Source organism: Thalassophryne amazonica, chromosome 1, assembly GCF_902500255.1.
Source record: "Thalassophryne amazonica chromosome 1, fThaAma1.1, whole genome shotgun sequence".
NCBI classification, from domain to species: Eukaryota; Metazoa; Chordata; class Actinopteri; order Batrachoidiformes; family Batrachoididae; genus Thalassophryne; species Thalassophryne amazonica.
The window spans coordinates 6,713,161-6,739,013 of NC_047103.1; the positions used below are offsets into that span (position 1 = coordinate 6,713,161).

At 40.9% G+C, this 25,853-nt stretch overlaps 3 protein-coding genes across 5 annotated transcripts in view; all 3 read left to right on the top strand.

Moving 5' to 3' along the window:
• LOC117529030 (zinc finger protein 708-like) overlaps positions 1 to 10,872 on the top strand; it is a 56,975-nt gene extending 46,103 nt beyond the window's left edge. Inside the window, exons 4-5 of one of the 2 annotated variants that reach the window (XM_034191758.1) lie at positions 5,186 to 5,253; positions 8,010 to 10,872. In XM_034191758.1, the coding sequence (XP_034047649.1) occupies positions 5,186 to 5,253; positions 8,010 to 9,221 (1,280 nt within the window). In that variant the 3' untranslated portion in view covers positions 9,222 to 10,872. The remainder of the gene's footprint in view (positions 1 to 5,185; positions 5,254 to 8,009) is intronic. The other variant, XM_034191827.1, reaches the window with a different exon arrangement.
• A 1,157-nt stretch (positions 10,873 to 12,029) lies between these two features.
• LOC117529583 (zinc finger protein 525-like) lies at positions 12,030 to 17,792 on the top strand. Its single transcript, XM_034192449.1, has 3 exons — positions 12,030 to 12,094; positions 13,736 to 13,795; positions 15,135 to 17,792. Exons 2-3 carry the CDS (start codon positions 13,778 to 13,780, stop codon positions 16,257 to 16,259), a joined length of 1,143 nt encoding a protein of 380 aa, XP_034048340.1. The 5' UTR covers positions 12,030 to 12,094; positions 13,736 to 13,777; the 3' UTR covers positions 16,260 to 17,792.
• Positions 17,793 to 22,751: 4,959 nt separating this feature from the next.
• The window catches only part of LOC117528775 (zinc finger protein 678-like), a 36,560-nt gene continuing 33,458 nt past the window's right edge, over positions 22,752 to 25,853 (top strand). The window contains exon 1 of one of the 2 annotated variants that reach the window (XM_034191647.1): positions 22,752 to 22,835. The gene's annotated coding sequence lies outside the window, so the exon portion shown is untranslated. The remainder of the gene's footprint in view (positions 22,836 to 25,853) is intronic. The other variant, XM_034191424.1, reaches the window with a different exon arrangement.

The window sequence follows — 25,853 nt, forward strand, 5'->3', positions numbered from 1 at the left end:
GACTTTGATCATAGTGACTGATAAAATCATTTGGACGTTTGTCACTTTCGAGTTGAGATCGAGATTGTAGCTAATTTAATTTTATGAAATAATTGGATTTTTTTTTTTTTTTTGGGTTAAACATTCATAGCTGTAAAATAAGATATAAGTTATAATAAAAGTTATGCTGCTGAATTTCCAAGTAGATAAAATTCATAACTGATTTCTGAGGGTAGCACAATTATTTCAGATATGATCCTTATAAAGATTCAAAAGTAAAATGAATGAATGTCAAAGTACAAAAACAAATATAAGTAAACCTTGTAAAAAAAAAAAAAAAGTTTTAACAATTACAAGCAAAAACTACAAATTAAAAACAAAGAATATGATTAATTGAACAATGTTATTCAGCTCTTTGAACAGTGTGCAGGAGTTGATGCTTTGAGTTATCGCTCTGAGTAGAGAAGCTTGAATCTTCGACTGGACTGGGTTGCTTGACGCGAGGACGTTTCGCTTCAAATCGCAGAAGCTTTCTCAGCTAAAATTCTTGCTCTGGTGGTCTGACTTCTGTCTTGACTCTTGTAGAGAAGAATAATCAAGAAGTCACAAAAGCTGGAGGTTTAAACCTAACCAGACCCCTCCTACCGAGAGGCCGACTGCTATAGGCTAGTGACTATAGCTCTAATTAGCACCTATTGTGCTCTAGTTAGCATCCTCCTAATGACAGGGCAGCTGTCCCTCTCCTGATGGCTCCCTTGACGACTCTGCTGATGACGTGAGCTTGTGTTCACACAAGCTCGGGGTGATCAGGACGCTTCAACACAGAGCCCTACAGGTGCCCACAACTGCAGAGGGAAGGGCTAAAGAACAACAACTTGTCCGGAAAGCCCTCACAGTATGTGGGTACCACGATGGTCCCTGGACAAAGTGCAAAAGTCCCAGAGAACAAAGAGACCAGATAGACAGGACACGGAGACAAGAAGAAGAGTGTCTCTCCCTTATTTAGCAGGAGTAGGGGAAAAACTACAGATGATCTTCAGACAGCACAAAATCCCAGTTTACTTTAAACCGGTTAACACCTTGAGACAGAAATTAGTTCACCCTAAGGTGCCAGTGGACCTCAGTCTGCAGTTCATCTCCACCTTAAAGACACTAACCACACATTTGAGGACAAGGAAGTTAAAATATTAGCCAGAGAGAAGAAATGGTTTGAGAGACGGGACAAGGAGCCATTCTTTGTAAAATGTTTGAAACCCAGCCTTAACCGGGGAGGGGGTCTGAGACACGCTTTATCCCCTATTTACAATGGGGTACTCAGGTCAAAGCAGTTTCAGTCTTGACGACTCTCCTGATGACGTGAATGACTCATTACCATGAACAAAAGACTGAAACTGCTTTGACCTGAGTACCCCATTGTAAACAGGGGATAAAGTGTGTCTCAGACCCCCTCCCCGGTTAAGACTGGGTTTCAACTGTTTCACAAAGAATGCTTCCTTGACACCTCTCTCAAACCATTTCTTCTCTCTGGCTAAGATTTTAACTTCCTTGACCTCAAACATGTGGTTAGTGTCTTTCAGGTGGAGATGAACTGCAGACTGAGGTCCATTTGCGCCCTCTCTGCGGTGCTGGTATAGCCTTTTGTGTAAAGGTTGCTTAGTCTCACCTATGTAGTGTTCATTACAGTTTTCCTGACATCTGATAGAATACACTACATTGCTCTGTTTGTATCTAGGGATCCTGTCCTTAGGGTGAACTAATTTTTGTCTCAAGCTGTTAACCGGTTTAAAGTAAACTGGGATTTTGTGCTGTCTGAAGATCCTCTGTAGTTTTTCCCCTACTCCTGCTAAATAAGGGAGAGACACTCCTCTTCTTCTTGTCTCAGTCTCCTGTCTATCTGGTCTCTTTGTTTTCTGGGACTTCTGCACTTTGTCCAGGGACTATCGTGGATACCCACATACTGTGAGGGCTTTCCGTACAAGTTGTTGTTCTTTAGCCCTTCCCTCTGCAGTTGTGGGCACCTGTAGGGCTCTGTGTTGAAGAGTCCTGATCACCCCGAGCTTGTGTTCAAGGGGGTGGTTTGAGCCAAAGAGCAGATATTGGTCAGTGTGAGTGGGTTTTCTGTAAACCCCTGTCTGGAGCTGCCTGTTCTCTCCAATCGTAACATCACAGTCCAAGAAGGCTAAATGGTTGTTTCTGGCATCATCACGTGTGAACTTGATATTGGACTCCACCGAGTTGATGTGTTCTGTAAAGTCCTCAACCTCCTGTTGCTTGATTTTAACCCATGTGTCATCGACATATCTGAACCAGTGACTGGGGGAGATGCCCGTGAAAGACGTCAAGGCTGTCTTCTCCACTTGCTCCATGTACAGATTGGCCACAATGGGGGATACCGGAGACCCCATTGCACAACCATGGATCTGCCTGTAGTAATTCCCCCTAAACAAACTTTAGGAGGGACAGCTGCCCTGGCATTAGGAGGGTGCTAACTAGAGCACAATAGGTGCTAATTAGAGCTATTGTTTAGTCACTAGCCTATAGCAGTCGGCCTCTCGGTAGGAGGGGTCTGGTTAGGTTTAAAAAAGCCAGCTTATGTTGGCTTCTGTATTTTCTTCTCTACAAGAGTCAAGACAGAAGTCAGACTACCAGAGCAAGAATTTTAGCTGTGGAAGCTTCTGCAATTTGAAGCAAAACGTCCTCGCATCAAGCAACTCAGTCCAGTCGAAGATTCAAGCTTCTCTACTAAAGAGTCATGAGGATGGTGGACAGAGATGTTTGGCTATGCCAATATCTTTGCAGACAAACAAAGATCTAAGTATTCAGGGTTCTGGTGCTGTCTGTCTTCCTGTATGTTTGTGAGTCTTGGACACTTATCAGTGAATTAAGGCAATGACTGGATGTGTTTGGTATCAGGTCTCTCCAGATGATCCTTGGGTATCGCTGGAGTGACTTTGTAGTAAATGAAGGGTTACTAAGAGAGACTAAGATGAGGAGTATCACTTGCATTGTGAGGGAGTGTCAGCTTTGACATTTTGGCCATGTGACCTGTTTCTCTGTGCAGGATCCAGCACACAGGTGCCTGAGTGTTGAGGACCCCAGTAGTTGGAGAAAGTCAAGGACACACCCACATTTCACATGACTGCAGCAGATAGGTGGTCATTTTAGAGATGTGGGAATGGACTTTTGTTTGCCTGGGTGGTTGCCGTCCATGACCCAAGGCACTTCAGTGGTGTCATGGATGTGATGAAGTGCAGCACCAGCGCATGCTCCCAGACTTGACTTGACTTTAAGACAAACCTACTCAGTAAATTAATGAAACTATTTGCCTTCAAAGTCTGTGCAAGAAACATAAGATTCAGTACAGCATAACTGTGTAAATCTTCCTCTCCTTATGGGATTTGGTTTTCTGTGATTTAGGTTCCGCTCCAGATGTCAGCATGTCTGAAAAATTCCTCCCAACCACATGTCTAAATAAAGATGCACCACGACTGCAGTCACTGCACATCGGTCTGCCGTCTGTCCACAGGCAGCACAACAACACAACCCATTTAGAAACATGTTTTAATCTAATTATGAAGTACAGCAAAACATTAACAGACTTGTAAGTATACTTGCAGTCCACGCTTATGGCACAGACACAATCTGGTCCTTCGTTACGTTTAGCATGAAGGTCATCTTTTGACACATTAAAGAAGCAGAATGTGAACCTTGTCTGCTCCAGGCTTTCAAGATGAAAGGGCACCCAGTGTCTTCAATTATAAGCAGCAAAGCTCAGCATCCTGTTAACCCGGTTTAATTAAACAGACTGGCTGTTTTTATTGACCTAAAGAGAACATTTGACACTGTAGATAATCAAGTCCAATTATCTAGGTTAACTCACTTTAACGTTTCCTCGCATGCAATGTCCTGGTTTCAGTCATATTTATCTAACAGGACTCAATTTGTGACTTGAAATGTCCTGTAGGTGTTCCGCAAGAGTCAGTTTTTTTGCCCAATTTTATTTTCCTTATTAACTGTCTACCCTACTCCTGCTCAACTGTTCATACGCTGATGTATGCAGGTGATGCAGTCATTTTTACACTGGCTCAAAACATCCAAGAAGCCTCATGCTTTTTGACATCCGCTTTATCTGATGTCCAAGTTTGGTTTACTAAATCATGCCTCGTGTTGAACTTAAACAAAAAAAAAAACAGGTCAGTATGATGTTCTGTAAACGATCTGTAAATTTAATGCACTCAGACATTTTCTTAAATGGTATTAAATTAGAGGTGGTATCTGAGTTTAAATGTCTTGGAGTGATACTTGATTCTACCGTGGTCTTTAAGAGCCAGGTCAAAAAGTTGGCAAATTCCATTCAATATAACATGTATAATTGTAAGCATATCAGGCACAGCCTAACTATGAATGTTCCTACACTCAATGATCTTCAGTCAGATTAAGTACTGTCCAGCCAGCTGGTCCCTCACATGTGCCTCAACACTCAAGCCCCTTGAATCTTTGTATAAGACATTGCTAAAAATATTTGATAAGAAACCGCGATCATATTATTGCAACATCTTAGATAAACATGGTTTCTTAAGTTTTGAAAACTATATAAATTTTAAAAGCGCTTGCTTAGTTTTCAAAATGTTTAATGGCCTAGCCCCACACCCCCTTGGGTTACTTCATCAAACACTGCTCCTCTTGCAGCTATGCGGCCAGAGCCACTCGAGCATCTGACCGAGGCAACTTGTAGATGCACCACCTTTGGCCAGATGGCTTGATCTGTCAAGGGTGGTCATTTCTGGAACACCGTACCATCCACTGTTAGGGAATACTCAACTTTTACTACTTTTAGAAAACATCTGAAGGAGTGGTTGATGTCTACCCAAACCTGCCCTCACAGTTATTAGCGTTTGCTATTATGTGAAACTTGGACATTGTGTAAAGGGCTGGGAATGTGCCGCAATCTGTGTTGTAGTTGTAGAAAATGTTCATTAATGTAATGTCTTAGCAACAAATAAAATTGAGACTTGGTGGGTAGACAGAAGAACTTTGTGGTCTGTGGTTCAGCAGAGATTCATAGTTCTTTGCATACTGTGAGACCTTTCACACACTATATTTCACTCAAGTTTTAGTTGATTAGTTTCTGTTGAATTGTACCTAATACTCCAGAGAACATCTTCAGTTGCTCAGGTGTCTTGTGTCTCTGCTTTGTTGGTTTTAGAACTGACTGCTGGAAGACAAATGTCTGCTGGAGAAATGACTAAGGACAATATGAGTTCTTCACAAAAGGTGAGAAGAAATTTAACCTTTTTGTTCTTTTGTAATTTTGAACACAGAAGTGACCAGGTAACAGAAAGAAGTGTTATATACAGTGCATCCAGAAAGTATTCGCCACGCTTCACTTTTTCCACATTTTGCTATGTTACAGCCTTATTTCAAAATGGATGAATTTATTTTTTTTTCCCTTAAAGTTTTACACACAATACCCCATAATGACAGTGATAAAAGATATTTTAAGTTTTTTTTAATTTATTAAAAATAAATTTATACATCTAAAACCACTCAAAATGAGTTAAAATAGGGCTTTAGAGGTATAAAACCGTATAGCTCATCAAACCTCGGGTTTGAAAAAGCACCACATGAAATAACACATCAGCCATGGAACGGCAATTTACCCAGACTGACTTCAAATATGAGTAAATTAAGTACTTTTTTGGTCGTGGTGGGAGCGGCGGGGGGGGGGGGGGGGGGGATTGTTGCATTTTGGAAATTAGGAAATAAATGCCTTTGTCCTGAAAACAGTTCATGTACTCAGAGTGGGTGTGCCATCTAGTGTTCAAGAGAAGAAACTTCAGTCACTGACCCAACAAGTGTACCAAAACATCAAATCTAGACTTCCATCTTAGATGTACCTTCTGACAAATTGTAGCTCTAGTTTTGAGATCCACACAATAAATGTTCTCACAATTACATTAGATCTATTTTTTTGTCATTTATTTATTTATTTTTCCCAATTTAGCTTTGGTAAGGGGACCCATTCAGAACACTTGCATTATAATTTTTACACTTAAGTTTATATTGCGATATATACCGTTACTGTGAAGGGTTTATACAGTGATATGAATTTTACATCATATCACCCACCCCTAGTATAGAGGAGGATTTTCCTTCACCAAAACATCATATCTAGCCTTGCATATGTACCTTCTGGCAAATTGTAGCTGAACTTTCAGGTATTCTTTTTAAGAAAATCCTTTTCTATACCACTTCATCATGAAGCTCTAAAACATGGGACATAAAATACAATACATAACAAAATGTGGAAAAAGAAGTGCTGTGAGTATTTTCCAGATGCACTGTAGGTCGTAAGGTCAGTTCTTGACTGTGCTTATCTCCAGAGTCTGGATCGGACACCTGTCTGACATATAGTGCATCCAGAAAGTATTCACAGTACTTCACTTTATCCACATTTTATGCTACAGACTTATTCCAAAATTGAGTAAACTCATTTTTTTTCCCCTCAAAATTCTACTCACAACACCCCATAATGACAACATGAAAAAAGTATTTTTTTTCTATTTTTGCAAATTTCTTTAACAAACAAACAAACAAATCACATATACATAGTAAGTATTCACACCCTTTGGTCAGTACTATGTTGATGCACATTTGGCAGTAATTACAGTCTCAAGTCTTCTTGAATATGATGCCACAAGCTCGGTGCACTTATCTTTGGGCAGTTTGGCCCATTGCTCTTTGCAGCACCTCTCAAGCTCCATCAGGTTGGATGGGGAGCGTCGGTGCACAGATATTTTCAGATCTCTCCAGAGATGTTCAATAGGATTCAGGTCTGGGTTCTGGCTGGGCCACTCGAGGACATTCACAGAGTTGTCCTGAAGCCACTCCTTTGATATCTTGGCTGTGTGTTTGGGGTCATTGTCCTGCTGAAAGATGAACCGTCGCCCCAGTCTGAGGTCAAGAGCAGGTTTGGGACTAAGCAGGATGGGTTTTCAAAGGACACAGATGGTAGCATGAGCATAATTGGAGCACAGATGTACATATTGGCAAGCCAGTTCCTTATCCACTGAGCGCTCTGCTCTACAGAGGTGGAGCTCAGTCTGCTACTGAGATGTTTCATCCCCAGGAATGTCCTAGTTCACATGCTAAGATGTAACTTGACTAGTTATCAGCTTGTTGCATAGTGTTCATGGGTGCCTTCTTTGCATTAAAAGGTTAAATGGTCTATTTAATACAGCAGAAAGTTCTGAAAATCCATAAACAACAAGGCAGCATGGCAGTCGTACCTTCTGGGTAAAGTGGTCAAAACCTTTTGCCCTTCTGGGGTGAACACCTAACCACAGCATTAGGCTTCCTATCTATATACTAGACGAATGTCTTTGCAGTACATAGCGACACCCAGTGTACAAAAAGAACATTACACACTGGCTGTAGCAATATTTTTGACTGCTACAGGCTTAAAGGTCCAGGTTCTCTTTTCCACCACACAGTGCCTGTCTCACCTCCCTCTTGAATTTCAGCTGGAAATTCTTCTTTAACTTTGACCATTTGTTCCTTTGTTCACTCTCACTCTGTTCCTCTTCTGCACGTCCTAATAGTAACAATAATGCAGAGCAGGTGGCTCTGTGGCAGAGGAGTTGGATTACCAGCCTGTAGACTACTTATCTGTGTCCATTACCAAGACTCTGCATCATCCCACCTGACTCCTCTGTAAATGTGTCTCAGCTTTGGTTTGGGAGTAAACCCAAATGGACCTGCATCCTATCTAGGGGAAGTCACGGACTGTCATCCCAACAAGAACGTTCCCACTTCAAAGTTAATCCTTTAATCCAATATCACTGTATGTCTGGAGCTGTGTTCATCTGGTGCAAAACTGTGCCAAGTCAAGATGTGGATCAGTGTAGCATCTGTAGTGACCCTCAGATGCTTGCCAAAGACGTATGTCTCATTTGGGTTGAGCGCCAGCTGAACTTTTCTTTCTCTCTCAATGTCTCTTGCTCACTCTGTTTAAATTTGTTTCATTACAGAAACCACGCAAAGCAAACGGACACAGATCTGAGTGCTGTCGGCAGAATGACAAAACTGTTACAACACCAACAAATAAAAAGAAACCATACAGCTGCAGCCAGTGCGGGAGAGCATTTAGGCAGCCATCCAACCTTAAAACACACCAACTCACCCACAGTGGAGATCAACCGCATGCCTGTGACAAATGTGGGAAAGCTTTCAACCGCCTAGACAGTCTTAAAAGGCACCAACTCATCCACAGTGTGGAGAAACTGTACAGTTGTGACCAGTGTGGGAGAGCTTTTAGACAGTCCTCTCGTCTAATAAAACACCAGCTCATCCATAATGGAGATCCACCACATGCCTGTGACAAATGTGGGAGAGCTTTCAGCCGGTCAGACAGTCTGAAAAGGCACCAACTCATCCACAATGTGGAGAAACTGTACAGTTGTGACCAGTGTGCGAGAGCTTTTAGACAGTCATCTCTTCTAATAAAACACCAACTCAACCACACTCAAGAGAAACCATACATTTGTGACCAATGTGGGACAGCTTTCCATCAACAGCTAAGTCTGAAAAAGCACCAACTCATCCACAGTGAAGAGAAACCACACACTTGTGATCAGTGTGGGAAAGCCTTCTATATGTTGTCTTCCTTAAGAAGACACCGGCTCATCCACAGAGAGGAGAAGACCTACACTTGTGAGCAGTGCGGCAGAGCATTCTACCTGTTGGCCTACTTAAAAAAACATCAACTCATCCATGGTGGACATAAACCGTTCACCTGTGACCAGTGTGGGAGAGCTTTCAGTCGTGGCGAAAATCTAAAAAAGCACCTCCTCATCCACAGTGGGGATAAACCTTTCACCTGTGACCAGTGTGGGGTTTGTTTCCGCCATTCAGGTACATATAAGAATCACCAGCGTATCCACAGTGGAGACGCAGTGTACGCCTGTGACCAGTGTGGGAAGAGGTTCTGTTTTTTGGCTTCACTGAAGTATCACCAGAGTATCCACACCGGGGAGAAACCACACCAGTGTCAGCACTGTGCCAAAAGTTTCATTTTATCATCCAGTCTCTCCAAACATGAGCGCACCCACACTGGGAAGAAACAGTACTGGTGTGGGCAATGTAAAAGAAGCTTCTCCAGTTTAGATCACTGGAAGACACAAGAAACATCTAAGCTGTGGAAGAAATGCTCATCTCGCTACATGGTCAAACTGGAGTGGTAGAACGTTTGATTTTGTCGGTGTTTCTGATGTCACTGGGACTGCTTTATTTTTCTGCTTTCAGGTGGCTGCAAAAGTGACTAATTGCAGTTGTTCCTGTCTTGCTGCAATGAACCTTCATCACGTGCACGTGCTATACTTTTGTGATTTCAGAAACAAATATTTTGAAGGTTGGGGAAAGGGTGGATGGGTTACTGAGATTTGAACAAATCCACTGTTGATTATTACTTGTATACTGTTACTGTTTCTCTGCAGCCACTGTTGATTTTTGTGGGGAACTCTAGTATGCGATTATCCATATAAATCAGCCAGAAGTTGTAGACATTTTTCAGTGATATGGTAAATGGACTGCATTTATATAGCGCTTTTCCATCTGCATCAGGTGCTCAAAGCGCTTTACAATTATGCCTCACATTCACCCATTCACACAGACACACTCATACACCGATGTCAGGCTGCTGCCATGCAAGGTGCTCACTACACACCAGGAGCAACTCTGGGATTAAGGACCTCTCCCAAGGGTCCTTAGTGAATTTCCAGTCTGGTTGGGGTTTGAACCAAGGATCCTCCGGTCTGAAGCCCAGCGCTAATCCACTAGACTATCACCTCCCTTATGATATGTCAGAGTGTTTGAAGTGGCTCTGTTGTAAAAATCTTCACTGAGAGATGGTCCAAAAGCTCATTTGATGAGGAAAGGTTGCATATGATTAAATGGCCTGAGGACTTTGTAAGTTGTATAGTGTTGAAAGAAAAATGACCGATGGTTGCATGGATGGAGCCTGATTCTATATCCTCTGCCCAGGCCACTACTTGTTTCTGCTGGTTCGGAACAAAGAATTATTATAGTGGGTTTTTTTTTTTTAAATAGTTTTGTGTGATTTTGTGATTTCTTTTGGATCTGATTTTGCAAAATCAGTAACAGCAGCTTGTCATGGTCTGGCTCAGTGGTTAGTGCTGCTGTTTTGTAGTAACAAGGTTGTGAGTTCGGTCCCAGCATCACCCCCTTGAAGTTAAGTGTTGGTGATTTCTGTATCTATTTTAAATTATTTCATTTCTTTATTTGAGCAAGTTAAAAACATTTATACATCAGGCACATTCGTCTTTTAGAGTCCGTACATTGCTCAAAGGGAGTAGGATGAAGTAAGACTTATATTTTCTACCCCCTTTCACATGTACTGTTTTCGGCTGTGCAGCCAAGAATAAATAAAAAATTTGTGATCATGCATACCTATATAAACACACACCTATCCATATACATATCAACATATATTTGCATAAATACATTACCTCTATACACAAATACCTTTACATACACCAATACACACTAGATTCAATATGACTTGATAATATAACAGTTTTAACCCACATACTTGCACCCATGGGCACCCATGTCCATGCATGCATGCACATTTCCCTGTATTCAATATGACTTGACAATATGACAGTTTTGATTCACATGCATGCACCCATGGGCAACCTGTGTCCACGTGTGCATGCGCGTTTCCCTGTTTTCGACTAGACTTGATAATATAATAATTTTTATCCACCTACATGCACACATGGGCAACCCATGTCCATGCGCGCATGCACGTTTCCCATAACAGTTTTTTTTTCCCCACATACAACCCCTGGCAAAAATTATGGAATCACCGGCCTCAGAGGATGTTCATTCAGTTGTTTAATTTTGTAGAAAAAACGCAGATCACAGACATGACACAAAACTAAAGTCATTTCAAATGGCAACTTTCTGGCTTTAAGAAACACTATAAGAAATCAAGAAAAAAAGATTGTGGCAGTCAGTAACGGTTACTTTTTTAGACCAAGCAGAGGAAAAAAATATGGACTCACTCAATTCTGAGGAAACAATTATGGAATCACCCTGTAAATTTTCATCCCCCAAATTAACACCTGCATCAAATCAGATCTGCTCGTTGACATTGACCCTGTGCCATGACATTGACCCTATGTGTCTTTTTGCAAGGAATGTTTTCACAGTTTTTGCTCTATGGCAAGATGCATTATCATCTTGAAAAATGATTTCATCATCCCCAAACATCCTTTCAATTGTCCAAAATATCAACATAAACTTGTGCATTTATTGATGATGTAATGACAGCCATCTCCCCAGTGCCTTTACCTGACATGCAGCCCCATATCATCAATGACTGTGGAAATTTACATGTTCTCTTCAGGCAGTCATCTTTATAAATCTCATTGGAACAGCACCAAACAAAAGTTCCAGCATCATCACCTTGCCCAATGCAGATTCAAGATTCATCACTGAATATGACTTTCATCCAGTCATCCACAGTCCACGATTGCTTTTCCTTAGCCCATTGTAACCATGTCTCGTAAGGCACATTTGTTTGTACAGGCACACTGTTTTCTTAAATTATATTTCCTTCTTAAATTATCTCTTTTCTCCAGACTTGCAGCATGCTGAGTGAAATAAAAATCTGAAATTGCATGTTTGTTTCTGTCTGTCTTTTTCTGTACAAGTCTATTTCAACAAATGTGTGTCCTCATGTGATTTCTGTCCATATAAATTATGTGACGATAAGCTCTTGGTGTCAATTTAACTTAGTCTGAAGGTACTTTAAAAATAAATAAGGTATGGAAAAGAAAATGTAGTCATTTGTAAATGCCATAAATATTGGAGCATGTTTTTGTAAATAATAAAAATGAAAATAAACTAAATATAAAAATTCGGCCTTCCTTCTCTCCCGTTTTTTTTTTTTTCTGAGACAGAACTGCGGGTCGCAGCCGGATAATTTGACACTGGCTGTTTCCATCGGACATTTATTACGGACGGACCAACCGCATACGGTGCGCCTTCGAAAAGTCCTGCCGTTGTCAGACAAGAATCAAGTTTTGAGGTAAAAAAAAAAAAAAAATCGGAATAACGCTGCTTATAGTTTTTTAAACATTTATTTCTGGGAGAAAACATACGCCTTGATTTCATCTCGCAGAGAGACGTCGACACTAATAAATCTGGGTGTCAGTTTTGGAGACATCCCAGCTGATTAGCTTTTTATTTTGTTAATATTTAATGTACGCTGCTATTTTTACACCTTGTAGTGTCCTGACTAGCGTAAAAACTTACTGGCAATAAGTCAGAAACTGGGGAACCCGTAGTGTCTGACACAAATACTTTATGAGTTTAGGACTCCTTCAGATATTTCTCTGTGTCTTGGTGGCTTCCCTCATTAGTCTCCTTCAGATATGTCTGTCTTGGTGGCTTCCCTCATTAGTCTCCTTCAGAGATGTCTGTCTTGGTGGCTTCCCTCATTAGTCTCCTTCAGAGATGTATCTGTCTTGGAAGCTTCCCTCACTAGTATCTTTCAGAGTTGTCTGTCTTGGAGGCTTCCCTCACTAGAGTCCTTTTTTGCAAGGTCACCCAGTTTTTTATTTTTATTTTTAAGAACTGCTTCCTCCAGATATATTACATATTCATGACCTCAGAAATGTTCACATATTCATCCCCTAAAGAAAACTTACTGTAAAAGTGGCGGTTTGTATTAACATTGATCTTTGTGTTTACTTTACTTGTGGGCTCTGAAAATTCAGGAATTATATATACAAATGGTCATAATGCCTAAATGGTAAATGCCATATAAACTTCATCTCCATTGTGGTGGGTTATCTAAGCAAAAAAGCATTTTTGAGAAATGTTGGTTTCTCAGAATGCTAGAGATGGAGAACCACATCCTACTTTTTCTGGGTCAGGGTAAAAAATTCTCAATCATCCCTCGTATCATCATTGGCAGGATGCGATTGCAGCGTTGAATGTCAAACCTGGTCTATGTCCAGTGTGGACATTTCCTGCTTTTTAAAGTACACATTAGTCACATACCGCTTACATGGCAGGTTCATTCCACACGTGCACTTCATTTGTAGACTCGGGAAAGCACATCAGTGCATCAACACAACTGAACTGTAAACAAAACTAAAAAAAACTAATGGAAAATACAAAATTTTAATAACCCTGGTTGATACAATATTGTTAGCTGATGGAGGGCACCAAGAACTGAACTGAACAGGGTTTACACAGGGTGTAGACATGAAACATGGTTATAACAAAAAACACCTAATGTGCCAAACTTAGCAGAAGTAGATGCACTCGCTCAATCCATCTGTCTAAGTGCAACTTGATCACAGAAATTGAGCTTGGTTCAGCAGTTTGCTTGTCTTTTTAACCTTTAGACATGTACCAAATACAGACTGTAGATTCTCTGTCCACAGTAGACGCAGCAAATCTCAGGATCCTCTTCAGACCTTTGATTATACAGATAGTGGTGGTCTGTGGTTCAGCACTGACAGCAGAGATCCATCTTTCTTTTTTTTTCTTTTTTTTTTTTTTGACAAATTGATGAAATATTACTAATCTGTAGTACTGTGAGACTGTTCATGATTATTTTAGTGTTCTCTGTCGGGTAATTGGTTTTACAGCTGAGTGGTTGGAAGACAGATGTCCACTAGAGTTACAGAGGAACATCGACTGTTTGATCTCCTTTCAGGCCAACTGTCTAGAATTTTTTGACTGCAACTGAAGACCCAACATGAGTTCTTCACAAAAGGTGAGAAGAAAATTTTCCATCATGTTAAATGTAAATGGACTGCATTTATATCACGCTTTTCCATCTGCATCAGACACTCAAAGCTCTTGACAAATAATGCTTCACATTTACCCCACTGTGAGGGTGCTGCCATACAAGGTGCTCACCACACACCGTGAGCAACTAGGGGATTAACTGGGAACTTGCCTAGTGTTCCTTGGTAATGTTGGAAAACACCTACGTACTTAACCAGGTAACAAATATCAAACAGTATGAGACACTGAACAGTGAGCTGTTAGAGGAAGGATAAGCTTCTTGACCACACTGTAATAATTATCTAAGGAGAAAATGTGGCTCTGGATGATGTGATGGTTGGCTATAGTGAAGTGTAGACCTGCAGTCAGACTCATGAGTCGCAAGGATTAGAGTACTTGACACAAGGTTGTCATGGCAATCCCTCTGTGTCGAGGAAGATTGTCTGTCCGTTGATCTGTTCCCGGATAGGATGGTGGACACGGAGATGACAAACAGGTCCAGTCTTGACACGTGCTCTTTTTGACAGATGCTGCATGTGGTTGCTTCTTTTGGTTAGGATCTTGCTCTTTCTCTCCTTCTACTCTACTCCTTTCTTTCTTCTTCTACTCTGTGTTGTTCTCTGCATTTTTTTTTGTGTGGATCTGGCTCAGCCCCTTGCCTGTTCTTCCAAGGTCTTCCCATTAATGGAGCAGTTCTTGACATTGTGCTTCATGAGGTCCTTGTAGTGTCTTTTCTGCCCTCCTCTGGACCGTTTTCCTTCACTCCCCTAGGAGTACAAGATCTGCTTGGGAAGCCGGCCATCATCTGTCCTAATGATGTGACCCACCCACCAACGCTGGTTCTTGATGATGACACACTCAATGTTTTGGAGCTTGGCTTCAGCTAGGATGCTGAAGTTGGGACAGTAGTCTTCCCACCTGATGTGGAAAATACTCTGAAGGCAGCATTGGCGTAATTGCTTGATGGGTGATCCAAGTCTCAGATCTATACAGCACACTTGGCCTGGCAATGACTTTGCAGATGAGGATTTTCATCTCGTGTCATGCTGGGAAGGGAAATTGAAACATCAAAAGAATAAAACTAGGAAATGTGATCAAAAACACATATGAACACATCAAAACCTAAAAATGTACAACAAAAATAGCAAAAAAAAAAAAATAAATTTATGAAAAGCCTTCACCCAGGACTGACAGACTGTTTCTGAAATGCATGTGACTTGGTTTTCATTAGCAAGTTTAGATGGGTCTATAGTATGTTGAAGATGGGCCAGTATGTCCAGTTTAAACTGAGCAACAGCCAAGTATTAATCTCTTTTTCCTTACAGGAACAGAGCAACGCAAATGGACACACACCGGGGTCCTGTCTTAATTACAAAGCTGTGGCAACACCTCCAAATAAATATAAACTATACACCTGCGACCAATGTGGGAGAGCTTTTAACCAGTCGTCTCACCTTAAAACACATCAAGTCATCCACAGTGGGGACAAACCGCATTCCTGTGATCAATGTGGAAGAACTTTCAACCGGCCAGATAGTCTAAAGAGGCACCAACTCATCCACAACGGTGATAAAGCACATGCCTGTGACCAATGTGGAAGAACCTTCAGTCGTCCAAATGGTTTAAAAAGACACCAACTCATCCACAGTGATGAGAAACCGTACACCTGTGATCAATGTGGCAGAGCTTTCTATACGTTATCAGAATTAAAAAACCACCAACGTATACACACTGGAGAGAAACCATACACTTGTGAACATTGTGGGAGAGCATTCAAACATCTGTCAACCTTAAGAAGGCATCAACTCATCCACAGTGGTGAAAAACTACATACATGTGACCAGTGTGGGAGAGAATTCAACTGCCCAAATAGTCTAAAAAGACACCAGCTCATCCACAGTGGAGATAAACCATACACATGTGACCAATGTGGGATTTGTTTCCGTCATTTAAGTACATACAAAAATCACCTACGCACCCACAATGCAGACACAACGTACTCTTGTGACCAGTGTGGGAAGAGGTTATGTTCCTCGCTTTCATGGAAGTATCACCAGCGTATCCACACTGGGGAGAAACCGTACCGTTGCAGATACTGTGAGAAAAACCTCAATACATTATCATCACGGATAATTCATGAGCGTGTTCACACTGGAGAGAAACCATACAGCTGTGATCAGTGTGGGAAGAATTTCTGTCATAAGTATTCATATGTGGTGCACAAACGAATGCATACAGGAGAGAAACCATATCAGTGTCAGCACTGCATGAAAAGTTTCTTTTCATCATCCAGGCTCTCCAAACATCAACGTAGCCACAGTGGGAACAAACGGTACTGGTGTGGACAGTGTAAAAGAAGCTTCTATGATTTAGGTCACTGGAGGAGACAAGAAGCATCTAAACTGAGGAAGCGATGCTCCTCTAAGTACATGTACAAACTGGAGTGGTAGAACTTTGATCACTAATCATGTTTTTGTTTTGTTTTTTTAAATCTGGTTATCTGCACAACTACGAAATATTGATACATTCGAAGCTCATATGTGCTTTTGCTGTTTGAGGTTATTCTCATCCTTCTGCAGCGAGACATCATCAAATGAATATGATGTACTTTTGATATCATGTGACCCCAGGATAGAAACAAGTGGCTTGAAGGCTGAGGAAAGGGTCAGCAGGCACAGGAGATTTGAATGGATTATGAGGTAAATGTTGATGAACGGACAGGCATTAAGAACAAAATACTTGCCTGTGTTTTAGATTTGCTGAATACGTTGTAAGCTAACCACTGACATTGCCTGCTGTGCTGTGGTCTTTAGTTATGCTTAGTGTTGATAAATTTAGGCACATCTTGGTGACTGAATGTGGGAACAGTGAAATTTGTCTCGATTGTGCAAGATGAGTTGAAGTGGAGCTCGATGTATTTGGTTCTTGGTCTCTCTTGGATCATTGTGCATCACTGGACTGAAGAGAGGTTGCAGTACTAAGGGACACCCAGATGAGGCTCACAGTACTAAGGGACACCCAGATGAGGCTCACTACTGGCAGTGTTAGTTACACACTATGGCCACATGGTGTGCTGTGCTGTGGAAATGCCATTGCACACCTGCCTAATTGTTGAGGAACCCATTAAGTGGAAAAGGTCAACGTATGTCACATGTATCACCTGGGTGTGACAGATAGATGGCTGCTCTCAAGAGCCCAACTGATACATTCGATCCGTTGGTCAATAATATCGGCCAATACGAGCCTTTTATGCGTATATTTGTATTTGCATTCTTTTTGCCAATATTAAAACTTTTGTTTTTACCAAATAAATAATGCATACAAAACACTTTGGCTGTTGGAAATGCTGTCAAGCATGGCTAGAACCCACATCACCCCTTGGTCACATTAGTGACAAGAAACAGGCAGAGTGACCACTTGCAATTCAATTTCAATTAGAGTGGGTGTTTGACATCCACATGAAGTAAGTGGTCACTATGCCATCAGGTAGGTGGAGCCAGAATAGATCAGAAGTCTATTTTATGCAAATGCCACGTGATGCAACATGGCGACTGCCAATACGACAGCAGGCAGTGTGACATATGTTGGTTGGTTGTTGGTTATACTGAAAGTTATTTATATAATGTCTAATGTTTAAACTGGAAAATGTCAAGCCTCAGTTACATTTCTATGTCATCAGGGTTTGATAATGGAATGTTAGGACTCATTGCCATTTTTGATGTGTATATATCAGCAGATACATCTGTATCGGCCTCCCCGAAAAATCCATATCAGTCAGGCTCTGTTGCCGTTGGGAGGTGTGGATGGACCTGCCTTTGTGGTTGCCAAACAGGATGCAGGGATGCTCTGTGGGTTGGTGGATACAGTGAAATACCATTCCCAGACTTAACCTGACATGTCTTGGAATCAGCGTGAGGTATAATGAAAAAGTTTGGTTTTATGTTTGGTGATTTTGTTTAAAACTCTAATCATGGAAACATCATTTAAATAAAACTCTAGAAATGAGAACTGCTTATAGATTTTGTTTAAATACTCGATTTAAATCACAGCTGTGAACTGTGGTGGCTATAAGATAGGAAGGACTCAGGTTTTCTATTGGTTTAGTACGAGGTCTGTCAGAAAAGTATCGGACCTTTTTATTTTTTCAAAAACCATATGGATTTGAATCAGGTGTGATTGCATCAGCCAAGCTTGAACCTTCGTGCGCATGTGTGAGTTTTTTCACGCCTGTCGGTTGCGTCATTCGCCTGTGAGCAGGCTTTGTGTGAGCAGTGGTCCACCCCTCTCGTCGGATTTTTATTGCGAATAAATGTCTGAATGATTTGGAGCTTTGCTGCATCAAATTTTTCCAGAACCTGTGAGAGACCTCCAGGTGAACACCATTCGGAAAATTCAGATGGCTTTCAGGGACCATTTTATGGGGATTACACAGATTAAGGAGTGCTCCAGACGGTTTAAAGACCGCCCACAGCGTCTGAGAGCGCGGCGCACTCCGACAGGCTGACACCCTGCTGAAACAACCAGATCATTTCCAACGTGAAGGCTTTGTTGATCCGGGACGTCGTCTGACTTCCACAAAAAAGGCATAAGGCGTGGACATCAGCACTTTTTCGGCACATTCCACTGTTACAGGAGTTTTTTTTTCATGGAAAAAGAAGCGGACGGATGCGCCACCGTGCCGCTCATTGCGCGGGACAAAACCACCTCCGTGTTGGTCTCACAGGACAGCTTTGAGATGGATTTCAGACGGCTGTCGGTGGCTTTTTAGTCGTGTGACTATCCGAGAAATTGTGCATGAGCTGGATATGCCCCAACATGTCCTGTGAGGCTTCATCACGGCGTTGGTTTGTGCCATGCGGCTCTGCCGCGACGCGCAGAATTCCTCCGCTTATGACAAAAACTCCTGTAACAGTGGAATGTGCCGTTCATTTCTAAACTGGACGCTGTGTTTTATCCGGGACATCCTCTGACTAGCACAGGAATTGCGGAAGACGTGGACATCAGCACTTTTTCGGCACATTGAGACAGACGTGGAGGAATTCCACGCATCGCGGTGGAGCCGCATGGCTCGTATAGCGCCAAATCACAACAAAGTTGTCTCAAGGTGCCTCACATGAGTAAGGTCTAACCTTACCAACTCCCAGAGCAAGTACACAGGTGACAGTGATAAGAAAAAAACTCCCTCTGATGATTTGAGGAAGAAAGCTCAAGCAGACCAGACTCAAAGGGGTGACCCTCTGCTTGGGCCATGAAACCAACACAATTGACAATACAAATACAGAGGAAAATGAGTGTGACGAGTTTGTTTAAAGTGAGGAAAAGTTGTACTATATTGACTTCACTCTGTTGTCCGAAGAATCTATTTCCAGTGACAAGCTGAGTTCAAAACAGCTGGAGGACGGAAAATGATACAGTGGATGACCCGGAATTCTGCGCATATCATCTTGCTCTCTACACTCCACAGCGTGCTGCTGTAACAGTTTTCCTTTCCGTTGAATGATGGTTTGTTCCACAAAGACCATCGGATTAAACGACCCCCTAACTCACTGAGGGTTTCAGTCCCGTCAGTTACCCTCACCTGGTTCTACCAGCGTGTCGAAGTCGTTGCCTGGGGTGTGGCTGCTGTTGCATACAAACAGTACCCCATGGGCTGGAGAAGGCCAAGGACATGCCCACCTTTCACCTGCTGCAGCAGACAGATGGTTATTTTACAGATGTGGGAGTGGACCAGTTGTTTGTCTGGGTGGCTGTCATCCAGGACCCAAGACCATTTGGTGGTACTGTGGATGTGGTGAAGCGCAGCATCAGTGCATGCTCCTAGACTGTGTGTGTGTGTGTGTGTGTGTGTGTGTGTGTGTGTGTGTGTGTGTGTGTGTGTGTGTGTGTGTGTGTGTGTGTGTGTGTGTGTGTGTGTGTGTATACTACCAGTTTGTACACTTCCCTATTCAACAAACAATGTGGTCATATAGGACCAATTTTATTCACTTTATACATGCTTCCCTTAGGCAGTATTATTAGACGGTATTGCTTAAATTTTCATTATTACGCAGATGATACCCAGCTTTATCTATCCATGAAGCCAGAGGATACACACCAATTAGCTAAACTGCAGGATTGTCTTACAGACATAAAGACATGGATGACCTCTAATTTCCTGCTTTTAAACTCAGATAAAACTGAAGTTATTGTACTTGGCCCCACAAATCTTAGAAACATGGTGTCTAACCAGATCCTTACTCTGGATGGCATTACCCTGACCTCTAGTAATACTGTGAGAAATCTTGGAGTCATTTTTGATCAGGATATGTCATTCAAAGCGCATATTAAACAAATATGTAGGACTGCTTTTTTGCATTTACGCAATATCTCTAAAATCAGAAAGGTCTTGTCTCAGAGTGATGCTGAAAAACTAATTCATGCATTTATTTCCTCTAGGCTGGACTATTGTAATTCATTATTATCAGGTTGTCCTAAAAGTTCCCTAAAAAGCCTTCAGTTAATTCAAAATGCTGCAGCTAGAGTACTGACGGGGACTAGAAGGAGAGAGCATATCTCACCCATATTGGCCTCTCTTCATTGGCTTCCTGTTAATTCTAGAATAGAATTTAAAATTCTTCTTCTTACTTATAAGGTTTTGAATAATCAGGTCCCATCTTATCTTAGGGACCTCGTAGTACCATATCACCCCAATAGAGCGCTTCGCTGTCAGACTGCAGGCTTACTTGTAGTTCCTAGGGTTTGTAAGAGTAGAATGGGAGGCAGAGCCTTCAGCTTTCAGGCTCCTCTCCTGTGGAACCAGCTCCCAATTCAGATCAGGGAGACAGATACCCTCTCTACTTTTAAGATTAGGCTTAAAACTTTCCTTTTTGCTAAAGCTTATAGTTAGGGCTGGATCAGGTGACCCTAAACCATCCCTTAGTTATGCTGCTATAGACGTAGACTGCTGGGGGGTTCCCATGATGCACTGAGTGTTTCTTTCTCTTTTTGCTCTGTATGCACCACTCTGCATTTAATCATTAGTGATCGATCTCTGCTCCCCTCCACAGCATGTGTTTTTCCTGGTTCTCTCCCTCAGCCCCAACCAGTCCCAGCAGAAGACTGCCCCTCCCTGAGCCTGGTTCTGCTGGAGGTTTCTTCCTGTTAAAAGGGAGTTTTTCCTTCCCACTGTAGCCAAGTGCTTGCTCACAGGGGGTCGTTTTGACCGTTGGGGTTTTACATAATTATTGTATGGCCTTGCCTTACAATATAAAGCGCCTTGGGGCAACTGTTTGTTGTGATTTGGCGCTATATAAAAAAATTGATTGATTGATTGATATAGCATTTTATTTATTTATTTATTTATTTATTTTTACCTCAAACTTACATCCACCAGGAACGGATACATACAATGTGACCTGACCAACTCACTACATGGATATTCCCCATTTAAGATTTTAAAATGTATTTCTTTGAATCCAGTAATTCTTCAAAACTAGCTTCTTTTATAGACAAATTTGATCTGTAAATGTTCAGTTGCCCTGTATTTTATTATATGTAAATAATATACAATAAGCTCCTTATGTTCTTATATGTTTGTGTGCAATTATAAGATTTTTTTTTTAGAACACAAGAAAACAGAACATATAAAAACATCTTCACGTAGGGACTATACATTTTCATACAATAAAGGTGTCAAAATACAAAGTAAGGATTACAACTTGGACTTGAGTTTTATGGATCACAAGGCATACAGTGTTACCAAAAATAAAAAAGTAAGCAAAGTCTTGGGTATAATTCGAATAAGCAAGAAATGAGATATATTTCCACAGATCTTTCTAGCTATTTTGTTGGAATATAATTTTTAAAGGAATAGAAAAAAATAATTTGAAATTGTTTATAAACCAGTCAAAGGGGGGTTTACTATTTCTCCACATACTAGAATGCATATGATATTTACCTATTAGAATAATATTATATCAGAGACATTAGAGTTCAAAAAATCCATATTAAATAATATATGATTAAAATAAATTTCTTTAATCTGTGGCGAAAAAGGCTATCTAATATATTTAGTGAGCTTTTACCATCATAGACACAGTTACATTATCAGTCACTTGTGCTTTAAATCCTCTGTTATAATCATAAAATACTACAGAATTTAAGGCTGCACTAACCAATTTATCATTTAGGTGACAATCACTAATCATCAGCTTTGGTAATACCAATTTAACATTTGAATATAATGAGGTATTTTCGATTAATTGGGGATTGCTTTACAAAAGTTGTTTCCCCCCTGAGAACAATTAATCACATATTTATTGTTTTTCTGTCAAGCCCTGAAGTCCAAAAGATTTCCATCAGAATCCATCACATCCTTTACAAACAAAATACTTTTATCACACCAGTCTCTTCTGAATACTGATTTCCTGTTTATTCTAATCACTCTGTTGTTCCATAGAACAGATTCATGATGGGAGAAATTATGAGTGAATATCATTTTCCAGTAATAAAGAATCTGCTTGTGGAAATTAGATAACAGGAACCTTGTGTACCTCAAAATCACATTTTAGAAGGAATTCATTCACCCCTACTTTTAAAAATAAGGATCTATGAAACCACATGGACTCCAGCTGTGATAAGAATGTTTTCAGCCATTTAATCTTAAGAGTTCATTCATTCATTCATCTTCTACCGCTTAGTCCAGTGAAGGGTCGTGGGGGGCTGGAGCCTGTCCCAGCAGTCATAATTCTAAAGCTTTAATACCCCTATTCTCGTACTCTTTGACTAACTGTGATCTTTTAATATGATGGACTTTGTTTTTCCATAAAAACTGAAAAATAACAGAATGTGCTTTTTGTGCTTTTTTTTATATTATTTGAAGTAAAGTCCAGGTATGTCAAGATTTTGTACAGTTAAAGAAAATTAGAACACACGGATATTTCGACCTTGGCTGTTGTTTCCGTTGGATTTTTATTTTGGACGGACCAACCGGAAATGGTGCATTTGGAAAAGAGTCCGCCTGCTGTCAAAAAGAATTATGTTTTGAGGTAAAATAAGGTTTTTATTGTCTGAAAGATACCGTTTATAAGTGTTTGTTTGTTTGTTTGTTTTTTAATCATTCAGTTCTGGGAAAACGTCGCGAAGATAAAAGCGGCGAAAGATTAATAACAGAAGTCTTATTGGGAATTTGGAAACTTTCAATTTTTAATGTTTGACAGAAAAGTCCAGGTCATTATTTTAACTTTACAAAACGACGTAAGAATAATATTCAACTGTTTGATATAGTAAAGGGAAATTAAATAACAGTAATGTCCCATAATAATAATTACTTGATATAACACGATATAAATCATGCCAGTGTTTTTGTTGTTTCTGTTTAAATGACTTTCTCATAATGTAGAAAAGTTCAAGATCTATGAGGAATTATAACCAGACTTATTTTTACATTTTTGTTCGAAATGGCTGTTCGTACATGACCATATTAATAATTCCAAATTCTATTTGTACATAGCACAGCCTTATTATGGATAGTGACTGTGGTTAACATAGTTTAGGAATCTATGTATCAGTGGCAAATATATGTATATGTAGCCTCATAATCATGTGACCCATATTGATCAGTGATAGACGCTATGTATGAATAGAATTTCACTATACAAATACGGCTACATATGGATGTCCACTGCCTTTATTGTCTGAGGTAGACAGTCAGCAGGTAAGGGATTGTGAGGTAGAACAGGTGTGGTAGGTATTTAAATCAAAGCTCCTTTCGGTGTTAGACCCCATAATTCCACTCAAATATGATTGTATTGAACAACATGCTGATTTCTGAATGGCCGGAGAAATCCTCCATGTCGTTAATTTTTTGGAAAATTAAAAAAAAAAAAAAAAACAGCTGATACAAGAAGTGCATTTTTCAATATGAGAAGAAACGGTTCAGTCTGAGTTGAAGTTGATGACCTTAAAAATACACCTAAGAAACTGGCAAACACTTAAAAGTCTCTGAATGTCTTTGCAATGTCGCACTAACCCGAGAACCATGGGGCTGAATAGTGCTAGTGTTATCACATTTGTCAAGTGTGAAGTAGCCAAGCACTTCAATGCATTTTTCACTGCTGCTGCTTCTGCGCTCGTCAACAAGCTTCCACCTGCTATTGGTAAATATGGGCCGAGTCATATTTTATAGTTTGCGTAATGCTCCTGGAAATGGTTTTAAACTGTTAGAGATTTCAGCAGATGTGGTCCTCAATATCTTATTCAAACTAAAGTCAAGTAAGGAGACTGGTTTAGGTCAACTGTCACCCAGCTTTATTAAAGATGGCATCAAGTGTATTGTGTCTCCTATTACACATATTTTAAATCTCTCTCTCTTATCTGGAATTATTCCTGATGAATTAAAAATGGCCTGGGTGACATCAGTTTATTTGAAAAAATGATAAACTAGATGCAAATAACTATCATCCCACCTTTATTTTGAACACAATATCTTAATTATTTTGAGAGTGGTCCACGTTCAGTTGGAGGACTATCCCTGAGCTCACAAGCTCTTATTTGAATATCAGTCAGGGTTCAGTTCTGCATGTTCTACCAGTACATGTTTGGCCACCTTTTAACCTTTATTTAACCAGGTTAGTCCCATTGAGATCGAGACCGGAGCACTCGGAGGAAGCCACACAGAAAGGGCCACAGGTGGTAATCGAACCCATGACCTTCTTGCTGCGAGGCAACAGTGCTAACCACTAAGTCACCGTTATATTAAGATGGAGCAGGATAAAGGCCATTACATTGGTATGGTACCCCTTTATGTACAAAAACATTTGATACCATAGACCATGGGATCCTTTTACTGAAGCTTAAAGCTGTAGGATATCATGAATCAGCTGTAAGCTGGTTTTGGTTTCATTTGACAGAGCAAAAGCAGCCAGTTGAGATTAGTGGCACAATTTTATCCCCCACCCCCTTTTTTATGGCAGATGGAGTACTACAAGGTTTTATTCTCGGGCCACTGCACTTCCATATACATGTGAATGACATTGCATCATCTGTTTGCTGTAAAACGCACTTACAGTACAGCGAGTCATAAAGATTATTTTCTAGCTACTTTTACAACGTGAGGGAGGTTCCGGTAACGTATGTGTACGGAGTAATTTTTGACATAGAAAGTTTGAAACAATATGCTGGAGTCGCCTTCTTACGCATACCACAGTTACTAATGATTTTATTTATTTTCTTCATATTAATAAAGTATCATTTGACAGCCACAACTTGATGTTAGTACAGCTCTTATTTAAAGTACACAACAGCACAGGTAAATTGTAAATTTGCGTTTATGATGTATATGTTGATATAGAAAAAAATACTTATTGATGTGAGACATAAATGCAAAATTGCGCAATTTGAAATAGCAAATTGAAAATACACTTAATGGAAAGGTGTATTTCTTTAAAAAACAAAAAACACAAGCATAGGAATATTTAGGAGGACTTACCAATTCATTGCAACAATCCATCCATCCATCCATTTTCTTCCGCTTTATCCTGAGTCGGGTCGCGGGGGCAGCAGCTCAAGCAAAGCCGCCCAGACCTCCCGACCACACACACCTCCCCCAGCTCCTCCGGAAGCCAGCCGAGAGATGTAGTCCCTCCAGCGTGTCCTGGGTCTTCCCCGGGGCCTCCTCCCAATGGGACGTGCCCGGAACACCTCTCCAGCGAGGCGTCCAGGGGGCATCCGAAAAAGATGCCCGAGCCACCTCAACTGACTCTTTTCGACGTGGAGGAGCAGCGGCTCCACTCCGAGCTCCTCCCGAGTGACCGAGCTCCTCACCCTATCTCTAAGGGAGCACCCAGCCACCCTGCGGAGGAAACTCATCTTGGCCGCTTGTACTCGCGATTTCATTCTTTCGGTCATGAGCCAAATCTTATGACCATAGGTGAGGATCGGAACATAGATGGATCGGTAAATCGAGAGCTTTGCCCCCCTGCTCAGCTCTCTCTTCACCACGACGGTCCGATACAGCGACCGCATCACTGCATCCGTCTATCGATCTCACGCTCCATCCGTCCCTC